Source organism: Marmota marmota, unplaced genomic scaffold (assembly GCF_001458135.2).
Source record: "Marmota marmota marmota unplaced genomic scaffold, marMar, whole genome shotgun sequence".
Lineage (NCBI taxonomy): Eukaryota > Metazoa > Chordata > Mammalia > Rodentia > Sciuridae > Marmota > Marmota marmota.
In genome coordinates, this window is record NW_025999905.1 from 8,001,137 (window position 1) to 8,025,624 (window position 24,488).

Consider the following 24,488-nt stretch of genomic DNA (forward strand, 5'->3'; position numbering starts at 1 on the left):
ATTTATTATATTAAGCTATTAAAATATGACTATTTACTTCATTGTGCTGATTTTCACTTTTTCTTCTACTTTTCAATTCAAAATCACATAAATAATTTTATTTCCTTAAATTAGGGAAATCTCTTATTAAATATGCCTATTCTTAGATGTTTTTTGATTATCCAAAATTGATTTTCCCCATCATAATAAAAATATTCAGAAATGAAAAATGTAAGTGACATAAATTTTGATCATGTGAGTTTACTTAAGAGATGAATTTGAGTCTTTCTTAGACATTGAAATGAAAATTTCTAAATATTTAAGAAATCACAGTAGGGAGGCCAACATTATTTACAAAGGATCATTTATTAAACACTTTTTTTTTTTTTTACAAAATACAAAAGTTGTTCTGCTTGAATACATCACATATGAAAAAATAATATATTTTATGGAATTAAATTTGAAGACATTCAGAATTTTGTTTTTCATCATGTTTAACACCACTTCCAATCAAGAAGAAAACTTTTCCTTATTCATTAAATCATATTAATAACAACTAAAATGGTATAGAAATAAAATCAGACAATGTCTGCCATACAAAGCTCCCTCTGCAAGGTAACTGATTTGCCTATGATCCTAAAATTTTTTCAAGCTATAAGATAGGAAGAGTTGAGGAGCAAGGCAAGTTTTAAAATAATGTATTAGCAGCAGTTGATAGTAGATGCAACATAAGATTTGTTTTGTCTGTGGTACAGGAATATGTCCTATCAGACTCTACCATATTTTTTTCTACTTGAACACAAGTAAGCATATACTGATAGTCTCTGAATGACGAAATGTATAAAACATACAAGAAGCTGGTTCTGGTTTTCAATGTGAGTGGCTATTTTCAGCAGCTAATATGAATGCATTGCTAAAATTAGTGAAGACAGGAAAATGACTTAAGGGTAATATATACAGAGTTAAAATACATGTTTTATCCACTTGGTGATTTCAGGCACTGTGGCTGTTCAGGATAAAATACTTCATGATTTTTCTTGATAGCAATTTAATTATCAGTGCAAGCAAAAGCAAATACCTGCCCACTGTCACAAAAATGACCTTGTACATTTGGAATGTTCAAAGCAAGTTCATCTTCAGATCTTCACTCTGCAGGCATCTTGAATAAAAACGTCTCATAGTTTGCTTTTGATAGCAATTTACTTTTCAGTGCAAGCAAAAGCAAACCCACACCTGCTCACTGTCATACATATAACGACCAAACATATATGCAATATTCAAAGCAAGTCCACCTTTTTCATCTTCACTGTGGAAGCATCCTCAATAAGCGGCCCTTAGTGTAAACTCTCTATAAATCATGAAACAAACTTGCAATGCCTGAACTTAATATTAAACACCACTGCCATAGTCCTCTCTGTGTAAACGATGTTTGGGTAAGGCTTGCCATCACAACATTTCTTTCCTGAGAATGGAGCTGGTCCTCTCTATGTGGATCATAAGTGTGCGTGCTCTGAGCTGTGATCACTATCATGACTGTCTTCATTTGCTAGCGAGTCCCCTGTCTGTTGGAGGGTTGCCGCACCAATTCCTGAAAGCTCTGACGGGAGAAGTGTTCCTTTTTTCACGTTCACCAGTTCCTTTTCTCGAGCTGCAGCTCCTTGTTGTCCTCCTTTTACCCTCTTCCACTTCATTCTCCTGTTCTGGAACCACACTTTCACCTTGAAGCAGGAAAGGAAACAACATAAAGAGAGTTAAAATGACACGTTGTTCTCTTTTTTTGGCATTGATGAAAAAACAGTGCTTCAAAGGTCTATACCAGACCTCCATAAAACAGTAGTGATAAAAATGATTCAACATTGAATTTAATCGTGTTGCAAGGCCACAGTAATTTCTCAAGCTCTCAGAATGTGCCAACAACTGTGCTTCATATTTTTCAATATACATAATAAAGATATAAACAGATGAGAAAGAACTCTATCATGAAAGCTCATCCAACAAGATTGATTCTCTAAAGAATTTCTATATTTGTCTAGTCAAAGTTTACCCACCTTCCCAAGTACTTCTTTGCCTTGTCATCTATGTGTCAATTCCTAAGTCAGTTTAAAACATGCTTGGGGAACTACAAAGAAGCTGTCTGAAAGGCCTTTCTATGCCATTAGAAGTGCTATTTGGATGAAATATTGAACTGAGACATTTCTCAATCTGGACTTTTGTTGGTTTCATTTGGGGCCATAGTTGAAAGAATGCATTATGTATTTCCCATACATATATGAATCCATTTGACAACAATGGATAAGAAAATACAGTAAGACAGATTGATTAAAAGCTAACTGATGGAAGGACTTGATGGTATACCTCAGTGGTAACTCACTTGCCTGATATGTGCAAGGTCCTGAGTTCAATCCTTAGTACCGCAAAAACTAAAACAACTGGTTGGTGAGTGTTGACGTATGATTACTACCCCTAACCAAAAGTCTCAGTAGTTGCCTTTTATTTATCCCTACTTGGATATAGGTGGCATACCTGTACTGATAGTTGCATTATTTCTACTACTTTTCTATATAATATAGCATTATTTTTATTTTACAGATGAGGAAGTTGAGACAAAGGTTAAATGAGTTGCCTAAGATTATGCAGATGGAAAATGTCTTAGCAAGACCTAACCTAGGGACTTGTTTTGTTCCAGATTCTGGGGCTTTTTCCCCACTTTGGGTCCTGCTATATTTCAAACTGCTATTTTTAAAATATTTAGTTTTTTTTTAAAATAAAGCATATAAAGTATGTGAACTCCATCCATATGATTACTATCATTCAGGTAATTCTCATACTTGATATAATTAGGTTTGTAAATATGACACTGAATTTTCCTGTGCTATAATTTAGGTAATTATACTACTCAGTTTAATTACCTTTGCAAGCTTGACATTGCATGTTGCGTTAGATCTGTTCCACATGAGCTGGGTCCTACTTTTGGCTTCACTTCTGAGTTTTTGTGTGAATTTGAGAAAATTATACTTCTCTCTGCCTCAATTTTCATATTTGTAATACTGGAATAATGAGCCCTTCAAGATTCTCAGTAGGGAGATTTTCTCCATCAACAATTCCAGATGGAAGAAACACATAAGTCATTGCCATCATCATCACTGTCACCAAAAGTTGAGCAGTCAGTCAAAATAATCTTTGCAGAATAAGAGGAATAGATCTCTTAAATTCTGCACTTATTTCCTTTTCTAGGATAAAGAGTATAGTAATTCTGTAATACCAGTATAAAATGTGCAAGTTTAAATGAGAAAGAGTAAGAGTGTGGTATTGATTTTAGAAATACCTTGGTCTACTTTGTGTTTTCTGTCTACCATGTGGAATTGTACCTTTAAAAACAAAAATAGACTGAGAGATTTCATGGTTTGCCATGATATATATATATATATATATATATATATATATATACATATATACATATATATATATATATATATACACACACACACACACACACACACAGAGATGTTTATATATACATTTATACACACATAGATATGCACATGTAAATATGTTAATATATACATATATATGGATATATATGTGCAGGTGAAAGCATTTGATGATACATCTTAATTCTAATTCCTTATACTATTTTCTTTAAGGGTGAGATTATATATTGGATATTGGAACTCTATGAAGTTAGTAATGGGACAAAAACAGCAGCAATCACATAATAGACTCATCTTCCAGAAATGGAAGGAATGGTGAAGATCTCTAGAAGTCATGGCACCCAGATTTATTATCCAATATATTATAAAATAATGAGATGAACTAAAATAGGCAAGGAAATTTTCTTTTTTTGAAAAAAACCCCCACATTTCCATATTAGCAATGTAGTATTAGCAATAAAAGTACTCCAAAATATAAATCAATATTGCTTCTAGAATAATAGCACAGTAGATTTATAAATAGACTTTATAATAATATGACATTAGATTTATAGATAAAAATGTTATACTTTAATTTAGTATCACTTCATGAATCCTGCTTCATTGGCTGAAATTTTTTAAAAAAGGGTAGGGTTTTTTTGTTCTTGATTTTAAAATGGACAAAAGCATAATTTCCAGGTACTTTACATTTCATTTTTTAAAATTAAGTATTCTAATGCTTTCTATTAAAATTTACATTTCATACAACAATCTCAATTTATAAAATTGTGTAGAGTGAAAATAATCTCATATCTTTTGGATGAGTTAGTCATTATTTATTCATTCATACATTTAAAAGCATTACTGAATAGCCAATAACTGGCACTAAGTTAAACCAAAGATGAGAGGGGTCAGAGAAGGAGTGCATAAATCAATAAAACATAGTCCTGCACTTAAGGAATTCATACTGTTAAGAAGAGGGAAACTTCATAACAGGTACTTAGCTGGTTGTATAGGAGGCATTAGGTATATACTGAGATGTATAATTGGTAGCTCCAGATTTTACAGAATATTCTTGAACTGCTGCTGTTGTAATTGGTGTCACTGGCACATCTTGCTAGGAGATTCTCTCAGGGCTCCACAACACAGCAGAGAGCTCTACCACTCCTCTCCGTGCCCCACACTGCTGTTGCCACATAATTATAGAAAGGGATTCCTTTTCTCTGGGAATCGCATGCTGCTGAAGTTCTTGGCATCCTGTGAGCCTTCTGAGCTCACAGGATGTTATTAATCTGTTATTAATTTGCTTGAATTTCTCTACCCTAGTACCCAGGGTAGAACACTAGGTGCTTGGAAATTATTATCAAATATTTCATATACAACTAAGTATTTTATATATAATTGAAACTCAAAATTGAAATCTTTGATCATGATACATGAATTTTGTGAACTATGATTGTTTTGTTTGTGCTTCAAGTCAATTGTATCTTCTGTTGTACAACTATTCTAGAACTTACAAGACACATAAGGGTATTTTTAATAATATTTATTTTTTTCAAGCATAAATCTAATGTAAGATCCCATATAAATTGTGTTTTGTCATATAGGATGGTTAAATTAATGCCTTTATCCCAAAATCTGAGTAATAAGAAATGTTAGATTGAAAAAAGAATGAGATCCATAATATTAACATGTAATAATGTCCATATAAGACTAAAATTAATTATAAAATTATAGCTCTGTGGGCACATAATTTTTCAACAAACTCTTCATAACAAAAAATAACTAAAATGTATAATAGCTTATTGTCATGATAGCTAATACTTAAAGTGTAAAATTCCAGACTTTAATTTCCAGAACATTTTTTTATTATGTCTCATTTCTCCTGTAGTCAACAAACTATTTAGTGTTTACAATGCCTGTATGATCAAACTACTCTTTAATTAAGTACAAAAATATTTAATCCTATCTTGACTCTTTTTTACAGAAAAAGGCAGCCAAAATATTTTTTCTGTTATTAATTTGCTTGAATGATGAGAGAATTCAGAAAAAATATTTTTGTCTCTCACAAAAATATTGTAAAGGAGTATTATTGTTGCCATTGGTGAACTATTGATTTAGATCTTTATTTAACTGATTTAGTCATTTATATTACAGCTTTCTTTTTTTTTACCTATTTTATTTTATTTTATTTAATCTTTTTTTAAAATTTTTTATTGTTGGTTGTTCAAAACATTACATAGTTCTTGACATATCATATTTCACACTTTGATTCAAGTGGGTTATGAACTCCCATTTTTACCCCGTATACAGATTGCAGAATTATATCAGTTACACATCCACTGATTTACATGTTGCCATACTAGTGTCTGTTGTATTCTGCTGCCTTTCCTATCCTCTACTATCCTATATATAAATTTATACCTGTTTTCTTAGGTTTCAAAATATATCACAAAAACAATAATTAAATATAAAACTGTACTATCACACAATTTACTGTTATCCAGAGGAAAATAGGTTTTTAGAAATTTCTACCTATATAATGCTCTAACCCATATTTATGTAATACCATAAATGTCTGCCTTTTGAAAGAACAAATAGACATAACACCAAACATCTGGATGAAAACTGAAAATTTCAGTGACATATCCAGTTATTTCCAAACATCTGGAATTCATAGATTTAATATTCCAACTGTTTCCATTTTTATCTTGAAATATTGTAGACACTGTCTAACAAATATTTATCTTTATTAAGATGTGAAAACATGCAAAGAATAATTAAACAAAATTTTCAGATTTAATGATTACATCCTCGGTGATTAAATTTGTTCATGGCAGTTATCTAGTAAACCCACTCTAAATAGGCACAAGAAAGACCCTCCCAGATAATTCAGTGGCAAAGTCAGTAGTGGAACTGAGAAATTAGAATCACGAATGCTTTATGTTACGTACTAGAAATTAAGGAAAGAAAGCCTCTGCCCTGTCTATTTGAATAAATTTATATCTGATTAGAAGAAATCCTTCAGCTACTTCTAAGAAGCATGTTGTGGCTCCTAGTGGACTCTGCTGTTTCTACAGCAGTATACTTGGTTGGAATATATTGTGCTTTTTGGTATGTTTTGGGGGTGGGGTGGAGAGGGGAGTTAGGACAAGTTTCATGCTGCCCAGTGAATTCTCCATTGTGGTGATGCATCTCACCATTGTCCTCCATTATAGCACAACATCGATGACAGCATTTTCCTGCCTCTATAACTTTCAGTTCTGAAGCCTCTTTTTTCTCTATTTATAGTTCTTATGAACAGGCTCACTAATTTAGTGAATAGTAAAAGTTTGGTATTTTGAGTGTTTTGTGGCGGGTGGGGTGGGGATGGTGCGGGGATTGAACTCAGGGGCAATCCACCACTGAGCCATATCCCCAACCCTATTTGGTATTTTATTTTAGAGACAGGGTCTCACTGATTTGCTTAACTATTTCTCATGTTTTTAAGCAAACAATACACATTAGCTATAGGCAAGTCATATACTGAATGGAAACTCTTTTGTGGGAGGCCACAAATGGAATTCTCTATAATTAATTTTAGTCTTATATGGACATTATTACATGTTAATATTATGGATCTCATTCTTTTTTCAAAAAAAAAAGAATCTAAAGTAGCATTCACATGATGAACAAAATATTGTTAGAGGATTGATAGAAAATGCTGGTAATTATTCCTCTTTCTGTCACAGTTGATGAAATTCAACTCACAGGGCCTATTTCATTAATATCAAATAACAGTGTAATTTCATTACTCCTAACCTTACTTTTTATACATCTTTCAATTAGTATAAGTGAAATATTGTTTACCTAAGAATATCATAAGTAAATGACTAGCAAATTGAGTGAAAATATCAAAACTAGACACTTTTCTTCTATATTTGAATTACTAAACAAATTTATAAAGACAATTATTACTATCATATTCATACACACTGATTCTCAAAAATAGTCAATAATTTCGAAAGCCAGGAAAAAGTCACAAATCAAATAAATAATTGCATATATACAAAAATACAAAATTACAACTACAAAAATAAAAATTAAAACTGATAAAGGAATTAAAAGTTCAAAATCTATTCTAAATTAAAGGTACTTCTGAGTTTTTATATGAGGAGTCATGGGGATATGGAGAATGAAGATTGATAGAAAGTATTTTATTGCCAAGTCTCCAGAAATTGCCAGTTCTTTTAGACCTGGATTTATTATTTTATAGATGTCACAGAACATTTGCATGTACTTCTCTATATACTTGTGAAGATAATAGGAAAAATCTTGTTAAAATTAAAGGCAACATAAAATTCACACTAGCTTCTCAATATATAATCCACTGATCCCTAATCATTTACAAATTTTCTCCTTGGATAATGACAGACTTATAGAAAGCCATATATATATATATATATATACACACACACACACACACACACACACACATATACATACCTGTGTATATGTATGTGAGAATATATTCACATATATACTATATATCGGTATATATGAGCTTTTCAAATAAATGAGCTTTTATTTGAAAAGTATTGTTGATTATTTTTTATTTATTTGAAAGGTTCATATGTACAGATATATATTATATATAAATAAATTCTTGTGTATGTATACGCAGGTATGTATATTTGTATGTATATGTGCATGGCTTTCTGTATGTATATCATCTATCCAAGGAGGAAAACAATAACATTTTAAAAGAAAATGGATTATATATTCTCAAGTGCAGTTCAATAACTTAGGATCTTATTTTACTCAGGTTTCTTTTTCCATATTATTTCCAATATGCATATTTAATTTGTAAATGACTAGGGATCAACTGCTTATTTCTTAGTCTTTTACACATAATATTTCGGATTTAGGAAAGGGTTGAAACATTGATTAACTCTGTGTAGATTTTGCTTTATTACTGATCTTTTTTAAGTTACCTCTCATATATCCTATTTTTTTTCTGAATCAAAGGTAATTTTGAGTTTTGCTCTTAGGGTCCATCCATAACATTGATATATATTAGTTATTTAAAAAACAGAATTATCAGAAATATCTCTCATCCCAAACTAAGACTCTTTCTCTTACACCACTATTATCCCCTCCAACTTATGCTAAGCTTATTTCTCCAGTTGGAGTCAAATCAGATTTAACCTTTCTAAATATCTGGAACACCATGAGTTAAGCAAGGAAAACACCTTAATAATACTCCAGGTAACTGTTAAATACTGCTGTAAAGAAAGGAAAGAATATTCTAAATCATTGACTACACAGATATTCTTGGATTAACTTGAATCAACAATATGTCTGGTCATGGAGACAATAAATTAATGACTCAGTGTATTCATATAAATGTATAGAAATAAACCTGTGAAGAAGAAGGACTATGTAAAACATGTTGGAGCAAAAGGAAAAACTACTAGACACTTGGCATACACACACACACAAAAAAAAATCTCCTCTAGACATCCAAAAAATGAATGGCTATTTTGAAAATCCTTGGCATTAGGCCATTTAACAATTTATGGGTAACAAACAAAATATGATGGCTCTCATTTCTACTAGTGAAATCTTATCCAACAAGGTGATATTTTTCCATTGATTTTGGAATAGGTATCCTGAATCAGTCTGTTTATTTCAGTAATTTAAGCTAGTTTACAAATCTACAACATGGAGCCTTTGATTAGCTCTGTGAGAATGTTTTATAAAGTAGAAGAATCTCATACTGCTTCTATATTTGGCAGCCTTAACTCTATGAAAATGTCCATTTTACCAGTCTATGTGTACTCTCATGCAGCTGCTGTCTTCCTTCCTTCCACTATGAGATATTAAAAATCCAACAGGAGCTTTCTCCAAAATTTTCTGAATAGAAAAAATAAAATTTTTGTCTAACTTAAAAATACTTGTGAGAAGAGGCCTTTTAGATTGACTGGCTCTGCAAAAAGTTCTAAATTACCCTGACAATTAGAGATCATTTGTCATTTATTGTAAAGACTATGTGAGAATATGTTGTCAAGTGGAAACAGCGTGGTAGACACTAACAGACTACTGGAGTGATTCCTAACCCATAAAACAACAAAAGAGTTTTGTATGATTAAACATTTAACCGTTTTCTTAGGGTCTCTCTTTTCATCTAACATAAAATAATTTTCTTTCATACCTATTTGCTAGCATGGAATTAGGAAAACCCTCCCTTTTCCTTCTTTTTGGGCCAAATGATGTTCAAAGAAAATTATAGATTATAAAAAAAGAATTATAGACTCCTTGACATTGCATTATGGAAGACACAAATCTGAGTTTGACTCCTTCATGAGATTTTATTACTGTTCTTCAGATGGGAATTGGAAAATTCAAGTTTGAATGATATGTAAGGTTTTAACGTATATGACTTTTATAAAAGAACACCTGATCATTATTACATATCTTTATAATGACATAAATGTGGTCTATCATAAAATGTGTGGCAGGTGTACTGATCATGATATAAATGAATCAGGGGTAGCTACAAATAATTTATAGCTTGTAGGAATACATGTTTTATAGGCAATCACATAAAACTTTTACATGAAAGTATGTTAAAAACCAGTTCAGGTTATAAAGTAAGTTTTCATACTGGAGAAAATTATTTCTCTGAAACATTCTCCTATAGATTTAGATGATTTAATATGTGTTGTTTTTTCCCCTTTACATGGTATGTGTGTGTGTGTGTGTGTGTGTATATGACTTCTGTCACTTCATTTCAACATGAAAGTTCCATCAGTCAAGAAAAATATTTTAAAGAATACTACTAACACTAAGAGACACTGAACAATGTAAATTAGATTTAATATTTTTTGGTGCGTATATTTAATTTACTTTACTAAATTTCATATTATTTTAAGGTGTGGAAAAATAAATCTTGCAAAATGACTAAAAGGATATACATTTATTGTCAAAACAGTTTACATGTGAAAATCATATATGAACTTGCTTTAAGGAATATATGGGGCCAAGATATGGATTACACAGATAAGCATTTATGATATGAGAAGAAAATAAAAATAATGGAATAGCTGTATTATGGTCTGGATGTTTGTTGCACAAAAATTCCTATGTTTACATCCTAACTTTCAAGGTGATGGCATTAGGAACACGGTCTTTGGAAGATGATTAGATCTTCAGAGAAGATCACTTATTACTGGATTATCACCCTTATAAAGGAGACTTCAGATAGCTATCTAGCCCCATGAACCATGTGAAGTTAGAATAAAAAGAGAACCATCTATGCAGAAGCAGTCCCTCACCAGACACTGAACTTGCAAGTGCCTTTCTTAATCTTGGACTTTCCACCCTCTAGACCTTTAAAAATTTCTAATGTGTGTAAGCCAGTATTATGCTTTATATAATTATTTTGTTATAAAATCATATGTTATTATAATTCTATAATTAAAATTGGAATATTTATAATAATTATAATATTATATTACATTAATAATTGTATCATTATATTATATAAAATTATTAGAATATTCATAACAATTATAACATTTATAATATTATTGATATAATCATCATATTATGATATAATATATAATACTATTATATACAATATAATATTATATGTAATACATTATATATTATAGCATTTTATTATAGTAGCCCCAATGGAGTAAGACAAGCTGTACCCCAATTTAAAGAAGATATATTTAAAACAATTTATTTTATAATTCAATTACTATAACTTTAGAAGCCCAACCTCCAAAAAACAAAAAGAAGATATTTCACTGGGTGAAACACCTGGCATTTTGGAGGAATTTGCCTTTGAATGTTCAAGAACAGCAAAATTAGAGATACAATTATATACAAGCAAGAGACTTTGAGGTACTGTTGCACAGTATGGTAACTGTACACTACAGTTATGTAATGTACATTTCAAAAAGCTAGAAGAAAAACTTGTAAGTTTTCACCATAAATAAGTGATAAATAAATAAATATATAGATAGATAGATAAATGATAAATAAATGCATCAAATATTACATGGTTCCCCATTAATATGTACAACTTTTATTTTTTGTCTGCTAAAAATAGAATACTTAAAACAGCAATATTAATGGTTGAAGCACGCCATATATTTTTAGATAAGCTCAGCACAGCAATATGTAGCCCAGAAAATAAAAATAAAGCTTTAAGATTCTAATTTAAATTACTTTATGAATACAGAAATATGGAATAATATGTTAGTAAAACTAATATTTGACATAATAAGGAATATTTTTCCATTCAGCCCTCTTTGATGACGTTCAGCACTCATCCTAATTGTTACTGCTTGTTCAATTTGTTGTCTCTTCTGTGCATTCTAGTGTTTTCTTCTCTAGCTTATTTTGACTAAATTTTACTTCTAGCACCAGCTCAACAAATATTTGTATTACAAGTGAATTAATTCAACATGTCTTGCATAGCAAAGTTATTTCCCCTCTGGGTGATAGTTCTGTTTTCATGTTTATGTTAAACATTTTTTTTTCATATCCATCGTGACATATATAAATCTGAGTAGAGAAAAGAACAGGAAATTTTAGTTTTAATTCTGTGCCTCAAGGAGATTGTCACTTCTCTGAGAATGCACAGTTCCAAGTGGCAAATCTTGGATTTTCATTCAGATTATTTTTCATTAAAATTTAGGTTTTTTTTTCTTATCAATCCACACATTCTCTAAAGACTTAATCTTGATTAGGAGTTTATATTTCATATGTGTACATCATCTTTTCACATTAATGTGTAAAACTGCAAATGTAAACTTATGAAATTAAAAATTATCTTCTGCACAATATCAAATTTTCAATCCTTTGGAACTTAATTTTTCTCAACTTTTTGTTTCTTGGTAGCCAGTTAGATTATTTCAGGAATGGTTTCTAGTGACTCCTACATTGACACTTAATGTGAGATGATTTGCTTTAAACAATGGAACGTTAGTAAATATGATATGAACAGAAACTGAAAAAGCCCCTCATGTTGGAGTTTTCATTCTCAGTGGTCCTAGGGATAGTGCTACTACTCACTGAAGAATACCAGGCCAGCCTATTTGAAGACAAAACCATATGCAAAAGAGACCAGCAGTCCAAACAGAGGCCCAAACAGCTTTTAGTAACTGACAGTTGCATGCAGCTCCATGATAGATCTGTGAAAGTCTGACAAACCCAACCAAAACTCTCATCCCCAGAATTCTGAGCAAACTCAATGTTGGTTATTGTTTGAAGCCACTAATGTTTGGGGTGGTTGGTCATAAAACTAAGGCTAACTAACAAATTATTATTTTAAGTAAAAAATTGATTAAAATCGGGTATGCATGTGTGTGTGTGTATATATATATATATATATATATATATATATATATATATATATATATATATATAATTTTTGCTTATAACTTTCCCAAACATGTCAAGTCAATTAAGAAGAAGAACTGTCCAAAATACCTTCAAATCCTCAAGCCAGATTTATAGAACTGCTTCTAAAAAAGAAATTATTCTTAGACAAAAGCAAAACTTCTGTTCTGTGACCAAATGATGGAAGATAACCATAAAACATCTTGGAATAGTAAACACAGAATCTTGACTTTGCTCTTGGCTAACAGCACATACCACATTTGTTGTTTCTGTAAATTGAAAGTAAATTCTAGTTTCTTATTTCCTTCTTATATTCTATAAAACATGGTTATATTTCCTGGAGTTCACTGTCTTACAGAAGGGCATTAATGTGTAAACCAGCCTCCCCTTTATTTTCCTGTTACCATTTAAAAAATAAATAAGTAGAAATAAAAGAGAGTCTGATGATGTAGATTTTGGATCCTGCTTTCCAGTGTGCCAAATGCTCTACAATTATAGAAGGAACTTTGTATGTGAAATTCAACGGAAGGAAATATGTTCCATAACTTAGGTACCAGTCAAAATATTTAATAAAATATAAGCTGCCAATAAATAAAACCACATAAAAGTGTCCCTCTGTATATTTCCACAATCCAGAAATAACCTACCAAAGCTGAAATTTGAAAATTCACAGAAAGAAGATGATTTAAGAAATTGGATAAAATAACTTGCTCTCATAAACTATGTATTCATTTGTCCACACCCTATTGCTATTTCCTTGGTTCCAGTGGGACCCCTGGAGGAGGTATGTACAGTGAAAGAGGAAATGAAATTCTAACCCTGAGTGCCAATCATAATCACACTGTCCCTAAAGATGTTTGCATTTCCTTTCAAGAATGTTTTTGTAAAGATGAGTAACTGTTCACCAACAGTAGGCTAGATTCTTTCAGCACGAATCAGAATCAGTACAAGAAGTACTCTGTGAGCGTTGATGCAAAAAAATAAGGAAAAAAGCACAAAAAAAAAGAACAGAAAAACACAAAAATCCAAAAAAGAACCCAAAGAGTAATTTAATTAAAAATATTATTTATGCCTTTTTAATTGAAGTCCACAGATCATTAATAATTTAAAAGTGTTCTTCAAGTGGGTACCAGAATTTTGAATTAGTGACACCAGTACAATTACAAATATATTTTGAATAATGAGACAGAAATAATTACCAATGATCTATGTGCCCCAGCCTTCCATTATTTCCCAGGCTTTCTCTACCAAGGCTGCATCATTTAACTATTCTTGAACATTAGAGTGTAAATGGAAGTGACATGGGTCACTTCCAGGTGAAAACATTCAGAGGTCAGTGCATGAACTTCCACTCTTCCTTACCTCCTGTGGTGACCAGGGACACCACATGTTGAGACTCCAGAGAGTCAGATTGGGCCTGTGAGTAAGTATTTGGGATACTGCACTGGTAGTGATTTTAGAAAGAATAAACAAATAATGAAAAAATTTTAAAGTTAAAACAATGAGATTTGAGGGTTAATAAGTCACTGCAACATGCATGCGCTATCCTACGAAGTACAGGAAACTAACGTGGGGTTACTAACTTTTATATTCCAAATAAGAAGATTTTTAAATATAAGCATACAAAAATCCCTTACCATATGCCATCATTATGTAAAATAACTAATATATTTAAATAAAAAATAAGGAAGGCTATCATAACAGAATAAAGGATTCTTTCTAAACTACATAATTTTTTTTAAATAACATTTTATTTTCTTTGATTTTGTCATTTTTCTGAACAAAATCTTCATCATGGAATAGTACACCAGTCTTCCAAATTGGTATTTAAGAATCAAAGATCTAAGTATTTCAAAACTGGCAAAAGATTGTTGACCCAAAGCAATTAAAAAGCTCATGTGATGACAATGTCCAGCATTACCTGTCTTTCAGTAAGATCTAGATTCACGGCTATCTCATATCGCCTCAGTCTGGTCAAATAATTATGATGGGCAAATTCTGCTTCAAGTTCTCTGATTTGCTCTTTGGTAAAAGCCGTCCTTTCCTTCCTGGGTTTGCTGTTGACTTCTGACTTGTAATTGCCTTCCTGGGAATCTGGAATTAAAAAAAAAAAAAGAAAAAGAGGATTACTGCTAATGCATTCACTGAAACACATGTCATCGTATCATTTATTGTTATTGAGGAACTTCCAAGTATCGAGCTGAACAAGGGGCAAACAGAGAGCAAAGACAGTAAGATTGATCTCATCTTAACAGAGCAAGAAACATTTCTTGTTTTGTTTTGTTTTGTTTTGTTTTCAATCTACCAGTAATTCATAGCCTGTTTGGGGGAGTATTTTATTTTCTTCTTTCAAAATATGAAAAGAATTTTTGACTGCTCATAATATGGTATTATTATAACAAAATAAGCCAAAGACTTGCCAGAAAACAACTCTAATTTGCCTTAACAAATAATATTTACAGCTAAATAAGATTGAATACAGAATCCTGAAAAAAAAAAGTAGCAACTTATTATGTGAATATTTTAGCAACAAAATGTTTAACAAATGGGCTATTTGAGCATTTGGATTCTAGACTGGTAGGGTTGTTGTTTTTTGTTTTTTAAGAGAGAGAGAGAGAGAATAAGTAAATAATGATTTTTTTTTAATGTTAGAACATTGACATTTGAGGACTTTGAGTTTTCAGCCTGAGCATACATAAAAGTACACATGTACTTATTGGCCTTTTTATTGCTATGTAAGTATGGCCTTGACAATAGCCATGCTCTCCTTTTATTGGGTAGCATATTTAGTTCAATGTGGAAGTCATAAATAAAATTGGGTTCATGTAACTTAAAAGATGAGCAGAGTTTTAAAATAAATTTTTGTTGTATAAATGGTAAACATAAGCTGCACAACATCTAGCATCAACTATCCACAACATCAAATCTTATAAGGCCAGGTTAAACATAACAATCATAATTTGAAGTATCTGATTCCAACTTTTTCTTGCGGGATCAAGACATAATTAACATATAGCATTTAATTTAATCTATCCTTATAATATTATTGAGATGTAAGTTAGAAGACATTCTTAATACACTGAAGAACAGAATGTGTTTATAATGGAAAAAAAAATCCTGCATATACCAAGTAAGAAGTAATCATACTCAGCTCTAGTAAATCAAGTTCCCTTTTTCTTCAGTGAAATATCAACATAATCAAGATAAAGGAAATGCTAGAGCTTTCATCAAAATTATTTCTGGTTTCGAATTTTTTGAGCGTGTACACACAAGCTGCAAAACGTTTCTCAGGTGGGAGTACAAATAGCTCTTCTATGAGCCCAAACAAGAGAAGTGATTCAGGAAAAAAATGTTTAACTAAAGGTTACAGAGTGACATTTTGATTATTTTTAATTGACAAATATAATGTGGTATGGTTTATACATTATCTTTTAAACTACATTTGTTTTTTCATCCAGTGATGCTTAATTATGCCAAGAAGTACAAAAACAAATTTTTTTTCAGTCTTCTTTTCCTTTCTGTCTGCTTGGAGGAAGTCTAAACTGGAGAGGGCCCTGCATAATGGAAACGTGCTAGACAAGGCACTTTAATGTAAACACTTCTGTTTTGACTCTTAGCAGAGTCTGAGCTGACCAGATGTACAGTTGTGGAGGCCCTGCAGCAGTCCCAGTCATTTGCATCAACATCTTGGCACACTGGGCACTCCTTTTCCTCTGCCTGATCACAGTGTTTCACTGACTGGTGCACTGGCACTGTCTAAAATTCTTCATCATTCACTGACTACATTTCTGGGCTTGTCACTTACCTCTGTGTTGACTGGCTCCCCACCTTAGCAAGCAGGTGGGGCTTTATTCTATTGCAAAAAGTATTTTGTGATATGTCACACAGAGGTTGATTTCATTTTATAAGAATCCACTGGGACCAGGTGAGTCACATAATACCTGAAGTGTGAGCTCTCAGGTAGATCTGCTTACAAATGCAAACCTACCTGTTTCTGAGTGGAACTGCAGTCCACCACATACCTGTTTTAAGCTACATATTTGCCAACATCCACACTGTTGGAGCATTTAGCTATATTGGGGTGGTGTGGATAAGTCTTCCAAATGATTGATTGAAAAAAAAAAAGACTATTTTCCCATGGGCTGTTCTGGCAGATTGGAAAGTCAGTCACAGCATAGAATATTCTGATAACAAGTCCTTCTCACAAGAATCTATGTTCTCACGTGAGCAAAAAGAACTTTTGCCAATTTGGAGCCACTCTGCCTGAAACCTGTGGCTGATTATTCTTTATGTGGAGACAATGCTCTTTTCCCCTTCAGTTAAGCAGCTCTGGAAACTGAAGGCAAAGCCAGCATATTTTTTCTCATGAGCAATTCAATTTGAATGATTCATGGTTAGCACATTCCCTTATGTAAGCATGAATGAACAAATTCACATTGAGAAAAGCCTATTAACTTGAATTTATTTTTGTTTCTTTGAAACTGATCTCCTCCAACTTTTGCAATATTCAAAAGTACTTCATAAATACCACACATACACACAAACAAACACACCAAACGTGGACCAGTGCTTGGAAGGACAGTCCATGTAAAAGATCTAAATATGCATTCCTTACAGCTAGAAATATACAACAGGAGGTTTATGTATTCAGTGACTGGATTTAAACAAAAATCTGGCTATACCTCAACACTTAAATCCAAAAACAATTTACTGAATGCCTGGAGTTCGAACCAAAATTGCTTATGAAGTGAAATCCAATGACTAAAATGAAGTGAGCTTTGCACACTTACGTTGACAATAATCACAGGAGTCATGAAATTGCAATTAATATGACAAGGAGTGGGTATGTGCTTCCTGACAGTATCACCTAAGAGGGATGTCAACATTGATGAGGTAGCACCAGTGTTGATGAATCCAGTGGACACTTTTATCCTAGTATAGGATTCTATTGCAGTTTTCACCCAGAATGCTCCCACTTTTATTGGAAACATGCATTTGGAAATGCATTTCTGGACTTGTGTATCCCATAATCTTGGGACCTTAAACCATTTAACCTATTTTATTTTAAGTTTCCAAAGTTTATCATTTGCTGATTCCAAGACCTCTACTGTTATCACCCGACAAGCTACTCATTGGTGGAAAATGGGTGCGAAATTTAGACAAAGCTTTTGGCAAATTTCACATCAGCCTCCATCTGTTTCCCAGCTGTTTCAACTGAGGCAAAGCACCCTCCGTTTTCGCCAGCCTCCCATATCCTATGCCAAATGGTAGGTGTTGAGGGGGAAATTAGGGAACTGCCTTCCTTTCTTCCCTACAACCACAAACAAAATGTCACTATCTGTACAGTATATTCCAAGGTAAAATAGTGCAATTGTTGTTTCTCTCTCTCAGTATTTTAATGCACCTGTGAGTGCACCATTGTTGACTTACGTGTTCAGGTATGGTTGGGAGTCCCAGTTCCCTGACCTTTTGCTCCCTGGGACTATGCTAATGGAAGAAGTCTGAAACACTTCCGTGGAGGATAAAAATTGCCCTCCAAGGATCATTTCTGTCTAGAGTTTAGAACTTCTCCACATGTGACTTTTTATTTCCCTTAGTGCAAGAGGACGCCAAAAGACAATAATGTTTTATGGAAGACAAGTGATGTGAGGGCTTGGTGTGTTCACTCGTGGCACAGAATGTTTTTTAACAAAAGAGAATAAAGTATGGTTGAATGTATTTTTGGCTACTCTGGGTAAACTTTATTAACTTGTTTAAATGAAGAACATAATTTACCTATGTCTGTAAAGCATTAAAATGTAATGGAACATCTATATAACTTGTTCTAAAATGAATTCTTGTTTCATATCCTGAAGAATGTATGAATACTAAGAGTAAGCATATTTTAATCTTTTCAACTTCTTATATCAATGTTTTGTAGACTATTCACAATGAGAGAGATTCTGCTATTTACAAAGCTAATAATCATCTGTACATAGGAAAATTTATAAAATAATCTTATAAATGCTAGCAATTTTCACATTTGAACAGGAAGTTACCTCCTTCCTATGGGCATTCATCCAACTTGTTTTTAATGAGTAGACATTTAAGCCTTTCCATTTTTCTTCAAAGTAAATAATCTTCTTCAGGACTGCTAAAATCCTCTTGATCACCTACTTTCCAGATTTGAGAATCACAGCCATAGTGGTTATTACTAATAAATGCATCTATTACATACTGAGGTGTGTAGTGTGGAAAAAAATGGAATTGAAAACCACTGTGCTAGATCTAGAATACAATAGCATTGAAAACACCCATTACTTTTTGTACCTCTGATTTTTAAAATGTACATCCATGATAACAGTTTCTCTTATAAAGCCAACCCAAATTTATATATCACAAAAAGGGAACTTCCACAGATTTTAAAGTGAATTATCATAATGACAGTTATCTTTAAGGTTTCACTATTCTCCCATAGGTCCAGTGACTGTCCATTGGTAGATGTTCTCTTTCCACCTCTGGCCTACCTGCTCTCTACTCTCTTAATTATTTGTGGGACTATGTAACATATTCTCAGGGACAAAATAAAACAGATGAATTTCAGTTCAGTGAAACTGAAGTTTGATCAGTTTTATTACATTTGGGTAGAGATTGTACGTTTTGAACAAAGAATTTGTAGAAAATATCCTATTTATTTTTAATTAGACCAAAAAAGTTCTTAGTTGGTGAGCTATATTGAAAGATGAACTGCACATAGGTTAAAACCATTTATATGTTTGGCTTCATTTTTATTTTAAAATTTTGACTTCTTCCTTAAAAAATTATAAATGCAATTAATTCTGAAAAATGAGATTAATGAACTTCTAGTATAATGTATTCTGTCAATATTACTTAAAAATACTATATTTTCTAACTTATACAACAAATCATGCAATACAAAATCACAATTTAAAGGGGGAAAGTATGAAGATTTGAAATGCTTTGTAAAATGTATATATTTTCAGATTGCATTTTAGAAGGGAAAAGAATTAAGATTTCCAAAAATACCTTAATATTAATGCATCATAAAATATGAAAATTTAAAATTTACCAAAAAATAAAAGAAATAAGACAGGTTCAAACATGTGTCTCTCTCTCTGTGAGTGTGTGAAGTATGTGAAGGTAGACAGAGTGAATGCGATAAATAGCAAAAGATTATTATTCAATTAATACAAATTTTAAAACTAAGCATTAATTGAATATGACAAATTTCAAAACAGATGCCTCATAATATACATAAAAATTAAATAGCCAGGTCTCTAAAGTCTACTCCCTTTCTTGGAGTCCATGGTGATCCTGACTTGGCCTTGCATTGCATTCCTGAAATAGACTGGCCATAACAAAGGCTTTCTTTTTGCTTTCTTCTCTCTTGTCCATAATTTTGTTATAATGGCAGTTATAGAAAGTTTACTCAATTTAAAACTGATACTTAGTCTATAACTCCTTTTAATTCCCTACTGTTTGTAGCCATCAATGTATGCATCCGTTTTACCTTGCAGCTTATTCTGAGTGGAGTTCCTCTACTTCTAAATAATGTAATTCTAACTCTTAATTTTACTTTAATTTCTTTATTCTGCTTTCTGTGATTCATTTACTATGTAATTATTACTGGTAGCAAGGAGATAGTCAACTCATTAGTTTCTCCTCTGTAACATAAGTACAAAGTGAAGTCTACAAAATAAATTGATAAAATTAATAATCATAATTGATGTTGTAAAATTCCAAATACATATAATAAGGCAATATTTTTCATAAAAATCCTTAAAAGAAGCCAAAGACACACAATGGTAATCTAATACAATTTACATGAGTCAAATTTGACATAGATTTAACTCTTCTCACTACAAATTTCAAAGCATTTAATTCAAAAACAAACCAGTACATATTTTGTGGGCATATCTATACTTGTAGATTTTGTTGTACATTTCTAGGCTCAGAAACTGGATACAGATACTCATAATTGACATTATGCTTCTTGTTTTATTCCAGAGAGAAAACACAGACTACAAAAGATCGTGGTTGTGCATCTAACCAAGGAACATCAAATTCTTCTTGTTTCTTTTTCTTAAATTCTTGCCACATTCTGCCACTATATCAATGCTTTCTCTCCTCTAATGCAATGCAAATTATTAATGCCAACCTCTGTCCTAGTTTGTTCAGACTTTGAGGTTTAATGAAGATAACATGCATGCATTGCAGTATATGCAGAATAATTAGGTAGGTTGTGAAGAGGATTCAAACCCTCCACGTGTACCCCATTCATCTCCTATTCAGCTCTTGTGTAGCAAATGGCTTGGAATTACTTGGTGTTACTGTTATCTTAGGGAGATGGAGAGGGAAAGAAACTATTTCCACAATTTAGGGATGATAGGTAATTTGGCATATGGCCAGAATTGTGACACAAAATGCTTAACCAAGACTTTTTTTTTTTTTGTGGCTCTGAGTATTGAACCTACCTCCTCATAGATGATGCCTATCTGTGTTCTACCACTGAGCCACATCACCAGCACTGATATTATTGATAGATTTTTTTTCAGTCAAAATAAGAAGGTATTTGTGTAATACACACACACACACACACTTAAAAAGCTCATCTGTAAATATTGTGCTCTCATTCATGTATGTGAAAATATTATCTATAACTTCATAAGGAGGACTTAGGAAAAAATCACTTAGATAGTGTTTAACCACTAAAATAGGCACATTGAAAGATTTATGGCCAATAACTCATAAGTTGATTTGACTTTAATTTCATAGTACCAAAGACAAATTATAAGATAATAAATAATATATGAGAGTAATAAAATAAAAATGATTTTTAAATCCCAAACAAGCTGAGGTTCCGACCCGTACAGCAAATAGTCTTTTCTGTTGCCTACTCCTGGCAAATGTCAGTGTTCTACGATCTGTTTCTCTGTCACGGTTGTACTGGTAAGAAGGAAACAGTCTTGGGGTGACTCATTTGTGTTATAGTCAGTTGTATAAAATTTTTTCCAATAACAGGAGGTAGTCCTTTAGACATGATATTCTTTCAATAGATTTCTGAGGCAAAAGTTTAAAATTTTAGAACTTAATCTATAAAACACTCTTTAAATACCTCCACAAACAGAATTCTGTTCACTTCAACCAAGTACTACTGCTTTCTTATAAAATAAAATAATAATAAATTCAGTGCCTTACATTTCAAACTACTTGTTATATGATTTAATACTATCCTGATAAGCTTGATGTAAATACATTTGGACAAAATAAAATGAAAATGACAAAAAGTGCTGATGTTTCCCAAAATGTACAATCACGTCCTCCTCCTCCTCATCACCATTATTACTGCTAATTCTCACTATTTATGTATATGTTGAGCTTGGAAAAACTTCAATTACTTTTACTTGAAAAGAATTCACAAATGTAAGATCCACAAAGAGAGATGAAATGATAATCGAAAGGATACTTGACTGTAAAATATTACAAAGTGCTGGCTTATCCCAAACAGATTATGCAGAGAGCAGTGAAACTGAATGGTTGCAGCATTTAAAAGATTATGAATAAGAGAGGTAAAGATAAAGGTGAAGTTTAGTGTATGGCTGTTAGGTGAAGAAAAAAGTTGAGATTAGCACAATTGATTCTATTGTTCTGTTTCTTGGACAAAAAAGGGTAAGGATGACAATAAAGTTTAGTTATTTCTTGTCTGTGGAAAAAGAGGTATTGAGAACTGACCATATTACTGAACTGTGAGGTTCAAAAATAAAGTGTCATTTACATAAAAGAATATCGATGCAATCCATCTTAAACCATATACAGAGAGCCAGTACCCTGTGGTGAAAGTGTGGTATATGATTTTCATATGTTAGTTGATGGTGTAATATTTGTAAAATATATTTCTATGGCATAGTACAGCTATTGTAAGTAGCTTACAGTCAACTTAAGAATAGAAACTGCTCAACATTAATCTACAAGTAATTATAAATTTTAATTTTGAGAGTACTATCACAAAAAAAAATTCTATAGAAAATTGATATATTTGCATTTAATCTTTGATAGGGAATTTATGGAAAATATGTACCTAAATCACTATTATTCCATTTCATGTTGGGCAGTTAGAGAAAAACATGTATATTTGCATATGTAATAAACTCTACCTATCTACCCATGAGTCTTTCTTTTAATCTCTCATATGGTATGAAAGATTTTGTAATGCCTTAAAAACTCCTGAAGAATTGAGACTAACTTGAATGTTAGGTATACTTATTAAATTTTATGAGAAAATAATTTTCACGGACATCCAAAATACTAAGGATAAAAACATACCAAAATTTAATATTTTACTAAATATGAATGGTCTTCTACATCTATTTCTAAGTATCTATCAAGATAGATGCAAATTGAGGCACTCCACAAAGACTCACAATAGAATATTTTTTCATGTTTCATAAATCACAGCCTATATCTTTTGTAATGTTTCAAAGTTTAGTAGGGTTAGATGTTAACAGCCAGTGTTCCATTACACATTGGAGGGAAAGGGGAATAAAGTATAAACATTTTGCTGCACTTAATACCTACCTGTACTTGCATCCACTAAAGAGTATGTGATTTACTTCTAGAATATAATTTTCTAATACACACACACACACATACTCTCTCTCTCTCTCTCTCTCTCTCTCTCTCTCTCACACACACACACACACACACACACACACACACTGGAAGTCTATCACCTGCTTATCTTGCAATAATTTAATTAGTAGAAAAAATATAGTAACGGCTCTATGCATGTTTTAAAGTGTTACTCCTATTAAACAGAATTGTGGATATCATTAAAGCTATATAAAGTTGTATATATTTGTTTGCAACATTTACATATTTAGAATGAAAGGCTTGGGAAAAATAGCAAGAGCTTAGTAGCCAGGTCATTGCAGTTAGAAATCTGTTGTACTACTTGGTAACTAACTGTGTGATCTTCTAACCTGTTAAGTCATTTGCAATTTAGATTTTTCATCAAAAGAACCCACACATGATTGTTATAAAGAGGAATATTAGAGAATTTAAATTATATATGCTGATACATACTTGAGAACATTATTATACAATAATATACGCTATTTTTAATGAGATTAAAAGGTGCTGTTAAAATTTAATTAACTGAAATGTTTACTGTCATATTTATTGGTCTTTTAATTTTACTTGAATCACATATCATTTCACACCTAGTATTTAGAGAATATATATCTTTTGTCTTTTTTGTGAAATTTATTTTAGAAAAGAAAGTTTATTTTCTGGCTTTTTCTACCAATATGTGTTTTAAATGACCCATGGTGCTAATAATTTCTTTGCCTATCAAGAAGAATTAAGTAGATTTGCTTCTAAAGAAATAAATGAACTTTGTATGTTTGTATATTTTATTTTTTCCATATTTTCTTTCATAGCCTCACTATTTGAAAGTAGTCAAAAATAAAGCTTAAGTTGTTTTTTCTGAGTTTAACAAGTGGCATTGTCTTTTATTTTTAAATTCAAAATAAATTGTGAATACGTGTTTGTGTTTATGTACATATATTTATAGTTTAAACATTTAAAATGTTTCATTTGGTCATTACTGGTCACATATGCATTGAATCTAATTCACATAAAATTTTCATATCTATTTATGTAAAGCACTTATAGACCTTTTTAAGTATCAATCATGTAAGTGAT

The 24,488-nt window shown here is 31.7% G+C and overlaps 1 protein-coding gene across 2 annotated transcripts in view; it reads right to left on the minus strand.

The window, feature by feature from the left end:
* The window catches only part of Meox2 (mesenchyme homeobox 2), a 75,219-nt gene that overhangs the window by 12,645 nt on the left and 38,086 nt on the right, over positions 1–24,488 (minus strand). The window contains exons 2-3 of one of the 2 annotated variants that reach the window (XR_007346126.1): positions 14,707–14,879; positions 827–1,697 (exon numbers count right to left, since the gene is read on the minus strand). Coding sequence is in view for 1 of the 2 variants with exons in the window: in XM_015498120.2 (XP_015353606.1) it covers positions 1,473–1,697; positions 14,707–14,879 (398 nt within the window). In the remaining variant the exon portion in view is untranslated. Of the gene's footprint in view, positions 1–346; positions 1,698–14,706; positions 14,880–24,488 lie in introns of those variants that run through there. The other variant, XM_015498120.2, reaches the window with a different exon arrangement.